The sequence below is a fragment of the Poromitra crassiceps genome (genome assembly GCF_964638095.1).
Source record: "Poromitra crassiceps genome assembly, chromosome: 14".
NCBI classification, from domain to species: Eukaryota; Metazoa; Chordata; class Actinopteri; order Beryciformes; family Melamphaidae; genus Poromitra; species Poromitra crassiceps.
In genome coordinates this window covers 20,764,245-20,770,484 of record NC_139633.1, presented here as the reverse complement: position 1 = coordinate 20,770,484, position 6,240 = coordinate 20,764,245, and the positions used below count along the sequence as shown (strand labels likewise).

Here is a 6,240-nt window from a genome sequence, read left to right as displayed (position 1 = left end):
AAGCAGCTTCTGCCACCAAGCGGCTGTCCCAAGTCCGCGCATGCAGATTGTTCTGAGCAGTCAAAACAACTCCTCACACATGCGCCTGCGCACACATACGCGTGCATGCAGACCATACGTACGCGCGCACACGACAGGTTCATGCTGCATTCAATGATCCTCGTAAACGGGCCAACACCTGCGCTTGTTTCTCTGCTGCATGATGGCTGCATGTCAAGCTCAGTGGTCAAGCAGTATTGTTGATCCAGACAGATCTCGTACATTAATAAATGCAATTTGGGCCTTGGGCTAGCTCGATGATTCACGACGTTTATGCTGGGGAAAACACAAATAAAGTCTTCGTTTTATGAAACATCACAAACCATCAGCTTTAACTGCTGGGACCTCCATGGCTGGGACTTGTAAAATGTAATTAACCAACCTCATTCAACGTTTTGAAGTAGAGCTTACGGGTTACGAGGACACGTAAACGCATCACCGCTTGCCGGTGTTACGCGCAAATCGGCCCCCCTGTACATGCGCGCCCCCCTATGTAAACAAACGCATTGGACAGACCTGCCCCCCGTAGTACCACATTTTAGCCGCCAGGTGTCATCTGGACATAAAAACACTGCTACATTTACAGGCAGACAGTACGTTACCACAGATCTTCAAATCTCACTAAATATAGACAGTTTTCACGGAACGATGTTGCTAGGGAACAGTTTGAAACCTAGCTTAATTCCTGACAGTTATTGTATTAGCAAACACTGCAACTGGAAGTAAGCTAGGGACCATTTAGAATGCCAATAGTCAAGTTAAAACCGTCTAAAGTTGGATTGTAAAAACGTGTATTTGTAATTAAGAAAATAAATAAATAAAAAATCATGACTTGACAAGTAGGCTATAGGCTACGTGCTGTAGACATACTCTGTTATAATAAGGACATGCAAAACACATTACAACTGGGATTTGAACTCATGCCTCCCTAATCTGCAACATGGACCAGAAGTCAGCGCTTAACCCACTCCACCACAGAGACCATTAATGGCAATTGGTGTGTTTTGCATTAGTTAAATCGTTTCTATGTGCAACCTTGCTCTCCCGTACGTGATTGTCCCCCCTGTCTAAACACCTCTCCACACCTTCCACTTGTGTCTGGACAGAAAGGCCCCCCTGCAGTACCGCATTTCCACCACCATGTGTACAAATGTTTCTCCCATGGAGGCTTATAAAAGAATGGAACCTCATCAAGTCTCGTCTGTACACACTAGCCCATTTAAAGGGAAAGGTTTCCAAATGTAGCCTATATTTAGGTTTTGAATTAATTGGAGTACCAACATTTCATCTCTTGCCAAAGGATGGACTGTAAAAATAGGTGTTAGTAATCAATCAATCAATCAATCAATCAATCAATTAATCGACTAACGAATGCATGGCCTTTCAAGTAAGTAGACAAACCGTTATAAAGACATGTAACAGACAGTGGGGTTCGAACCCAAGGCCTCTGCAGCCAAAAGTCAGCTCTTAAACCACTGCACCACAGAGAGCTTTGATGACTGTTGCTGTCTTTTGCATTAGTTAATTCCTCTCTATGGGCAATTCTGCCCTCCCATACATGCTTGTCCCCAAGACCTCACATCTCTTCCACTGTCTATGTGTACGCCTCATGCATATGTGTACGCCTCATGCAGAAGTGTCCCCTGCTGTACCACATTTCTGCCACCAGGTGACTGGGAAAACCAAACACCTTGCTCTAGTCTTTCTAGTTCCTCTTTATTGGGGTCACAATATGACCGTAAGTGGTAATTTTGACGTCAAGATTACAAGCTCTCTGATGATAAATTCCTCAATTGGGAGATTCATGCATTTATTGTGTTAATATCCTTTAGAAAGACACTTAATGTGAAGAGGCAATTTTTTCTATTCTGTACAGGCACAATTAGATTGACCACACCTTGTTGCAGGTTGTTTCTCACAATCATCATGCTAACCATGTCTGTCTCTTTCATGTATTGCATGTGTGAGAGAATGCAACAAGCAAAGGTTCTTGAAATAACATGTATTCATGGTTGGTAGACTGATCAACAAGAAATAGGCCTACATGTGTTTTGCTTGAAAATAATAGCATTTCAGCATCTGTCACTAACTAGATTAAAACCTATAGGCTATCTGTTTTGTTTCAGACAGCCTTGTGACTTGCTTTGAACACAGAAAGAAAGAAGGAGCCTGCCTGCATATCAAAATGAGGCTAATAATTGCATTTAACTTGTTTATTTAAAATAGTACTTGACCAAATAGAAAACAACAGAATATTGACGAAAAACCATTTTGACTCTAGCACAAGTCTGGGTAAGGAATGCTTATGAAAGATTCTGAGGCCTTAGTAGAAGCTTAATGTTGAAGGCAAGGCAAGGCAAGGCAAGGCAACTTTATTTAATGCCAAAAACAATTCAAAGTGCTTTACAGAAATAGAAGAGATAAAACAATACAACAATGGAACACATGAAATTACATCAGGAAAAAAATTACAATCACAGTAAAAAGTGACAATAAAAAAGAATTGAAGTTGAAGAATACTGTCTGACGAAGAGCTGTTTGGCTCGAAACGTTACCACTGCACTTGGTGCAATAAAGCTATCAAAAAGGAGTCCTTTTAGTGTGCGAGCGATTTTTTCATTTGTTTCACTGTTATATTTTTTAGTCTCAGCACCTACCCGAAGTCTCGGTCCTTGGATGTGCATGTTTTCATCTATTTCAAGTTGAAGAATACAACATGAATCTCCTGGTAATTCAACGTATTAGCAAGATACACCTGGGTGTATTCATTCTAACAAAGCTTGTTTGCTGGTCGGACAAAACTGCCTCCCCACCAAGCCCCGCCCCCGCAGCAGACATGTGCAGACTCGATTTTGCCAATGAGTTTGCTTCAAGTAAGTCAAGACAGGCAGATTCAATGGTGGAGTGCATGCGCCCCCTAGTGGATGCATGCATTTACACAGGGGGGGGCACGCATGTACAGGGGGGTTGATTTGCGCGTAACACCGTTGGTTTTCTACCGCCCCCTTGCTCCGTCTGAAAGCAAATTCACTCTAATGACGTCACTCGCGGAGTTGTCATGGCGTCTTCGGGACTGAAGCTAGAGCTGCAATTTAGCTAAAATCTGTCGACACAGTTTGTGAATCGAAATGGAGAAAAATGCAAACCTGCATCGAGATACGGAGGGCAGTTCTTTGTGTGCCACCATTGCAGCAGAGATGGACGACGTTACGGCTGTTGGCGGGATGAAAGGAGCAACCGATAAATGCAAGAATAGTGAGCCTGCTCCTCTCAGCACTTTGGTTAACGTTAGTTGTAATAACAGCACCGCTAGTACTGCTTCTCCCGGCACCGTTAACGTTACTGTCATTCCCAGTGCCGAGAAATCGGACATGATGCCGCCGGAGATGATCGAAGTCCTCCCGGTGCAGGGAAAGAACATTGGGGCGGGGGGTCAGATCAGTAACGGGATGGGACATGACTCGGTGGTACTGGCCACAGGAAATAGGGAGGGTGGTACCTCAAAGTTAGTAAACAACAAAAAGGATGGCCTGCCCTTATCTCTTCCCACTGGGGCACCGGGTGCCGGGGATACATTGGTGGATGCTGAGGGTTCGGGATGTGCCGAAATCGAGCACCAGACGACGAAACTTGCCAAACCGACACGTCTATGCACGGACAATACAATAACGGGAAACGTCAAATCGGGGCTACCCGGTGATCACACAATATCCGAGGGATTGCCAAGTGGGAGTGACCCCGATCCGAGCCTGGCTGGGGAGTCTCGAAGCATAGATTCACTGGAGTCCTTCTCAAACCTCAACTCGTGCCCCAGTTCGGACCCGAACAGCGAGGGGGGGCTGGAGGACCGAGGGCTGGCCTTGGCCCTGCAGAGCGAGTGCTACGGGCTGGATGGGAGTAGTAAGGTTTCGTGCGCTAAGGAGCGGGCCGCCGCCGGACAGTCCATATACCACATCAAGTGGATCAAGTGGAAGGATGAGAACACGCCGATCATCACCCAGAACGAGAACGGCCCGTGTCCATTACTGGCAATTATGAATGTCCTTCTGCTCGCATGGAAGGTAAAGGCTCTGAGATCAGCGTCAATCAATAGGAATCTGACAGATGAAGGGACTGACTTAACACACAAATAGGCATCTTTAGCTATTAAGTGATGAGTGCTCCCCGAACTATCAGGGCAGCAGTGAAATCATGAAATAAGAATGCATTTCTTTTTTAATCAAAGTGCTCTATCTCCTCCCATCTCTTTTTTCCAGTTAGGTTAGAGGTTACCTGTCAGATTATGAGTGCAATATTAGGAAATAACTCTTATGATATAGCCCAGGCCCTCTCTTGTAAGTGTCTGCACTCATATGTCAATGTCCCTAATTGAATCTTGGATGTGAGCCTGTTGCTGGATCACTTACCATTGATCAAACATTTAGAATGACTAATGGCAGATGAGAGATGGGCTGTATCATGGATGCACATCTGAAACGAAAACTCGGTGCCCCTGCAATCCTCCCAAGTACCTTCTGTGAAAGGGAATCTGTTTTTTAAAATGCTCCTTCCCGTATACCGCAGGACATTGGGTAATAAGAGACGTCTGTTTGTGCCTATTTTTGGTCAACATTTATCGTGGCACTTTGATGAATGGGTGCTCCTCATGTGTTTCTGTTGCAGGTTAAGATGCCACCTATGATGGAAATTATAACTGCTGAGCAACTAATGGAATATCTCGGTGAGTGTTTGTAGCTCTGAAAGCTATTAGGAGAGCATGTCTCCAACAGCCATCATTGATGAAGGGGGAAACAAATCATTATAATAGCAATAACAAACGGTGTTGCCTCACTGGATGCGCCCCCCCCCTCCTCCTCCTCGTGTCACACCTCTCCTTCTGATCTGTTCTCCACCTTGCAGAAAAGAACAGCATCTTAGCAGAGCGAGCGCTGCCCCCCGTGTCCCCACTTGTAAACACCACTTGTGTTTCATGTCCCCTCTAACTGACTTAAGGTCAGATATGTATTCCAGAGTCAACAGAGGAAGGGGAATCCCCGGTGCGCCGGGCCTCTGCTTTTGTCAATGAAAGAGGAGCCAGCTCCTCTGCGTGCGCGGCATGCTGCTCCTCCTGCTGCTCCTCCTCATAACTCCAGTGTCTCTCCCATATCTCAGTGGAGTGTCTGATGACAGCAGGCACTCTCTCTCAGACCCTACTACTGTCTCCTCTCAGCAGCTCTCTGTTTGGCTGCAGTGTCTCAGCTGTCAGTGCCCTTTGGCTGCATGGGGAGACTCAACTCTTCCAGATCACAAGATAACATGTGAACTCTGTTTTTCAGGGTATCCCCCCCCCCCCCCCCCCCCTCCATTTTAATGTGAATGTTGAGCTCGTCTGTGTGTGTGTTGACCACACACAGACAAGAAAATGGTAAATGAGTCCATTTACCATTTTCTTGTATGTGTGTGTGGTCAACACACATTTATATAGCGCTTTGCTAGTGTAACGCGACCACTCAAAGCACTTTACAACACATGCCTGCTACTACATTCACACACCATTGGGGGCAAGCTAGTCTCAACGCCAGACCCATGAGAGTTCTTACGCTGATGCACTACGTTACTGCATGCTGCAGAGCTCTCTCTGGGTCTGGAGCACTTTCCCTTGGCTGGCTGGTTATGGGAGGGAACCGTTCACTTGGCCAGTCATATGCCAGTGATGGATTCAGTCCTCCCCAATCAGTAACAACACGGGAGGCGCAGCCCATTTTTCGAACCACTCTCTCATCGGTGCTACGACCTGTCGCTCATTAAATTTCAACCCGCCTTAAAAAACCAGCAGTGGCTGTGAAGTGGCACAGATTCACTTATGTAGTATGCGGAGCGCAGCGATTCAACCTAATATTTGAGCCTGGGGAGAGACTAGGGGCAAGCTACCATGCAACCATCAGGAGGAGCAATTTGGTGTGCAGTATCTTGCCCAAGGACTAGGGATGCACGATATATCGGCAATCATATCGGTATCGGCCGATGTTAGTCATTTTTTAACATATCGGTCATATCGGTATCGGTCAGATGTTGCAATGTTAATATCGGTTATCATTATCAGCCAAATTCTTCACATTGATATGAAATAATGCAGTAAATCTATGATTTATGGGCTTTTCCAAAGGCTTTGCAAATAAAGAAATGCATAACTTTTTCAAATTCAGTGTTAACATGTGTTTT

General features: G+C 45.5%; 1 protein-coding gene across 1 annotated transcript in view; it reads left to right on the top strand.

The window, feature by feature from the left end:
* Positions 1-3,167: 3,167 nt before the first annotated feature.
* Positions 3,168-6,240, top strand: part of mindy2 (MINDY lysine 48 deubiquitinase 2) — a gene marked incomplete at both ends in the record, with an annotated part of 38,799 nt that continues 35,726 nt past the window's right edge. The window contains 2 exons of the mRNA XM_083650592.1: positions 3,168-4,100; positions 4,702-4,759. Of these exons, the coding sequence (XP_083506718.1) occupies positions 3,168-4,100; positions 4,702-4,759 (991 nt within the window). The remainder of the gene's footprint in view (positions 4,101-4,701; positions 4,760-6,240) is intronic.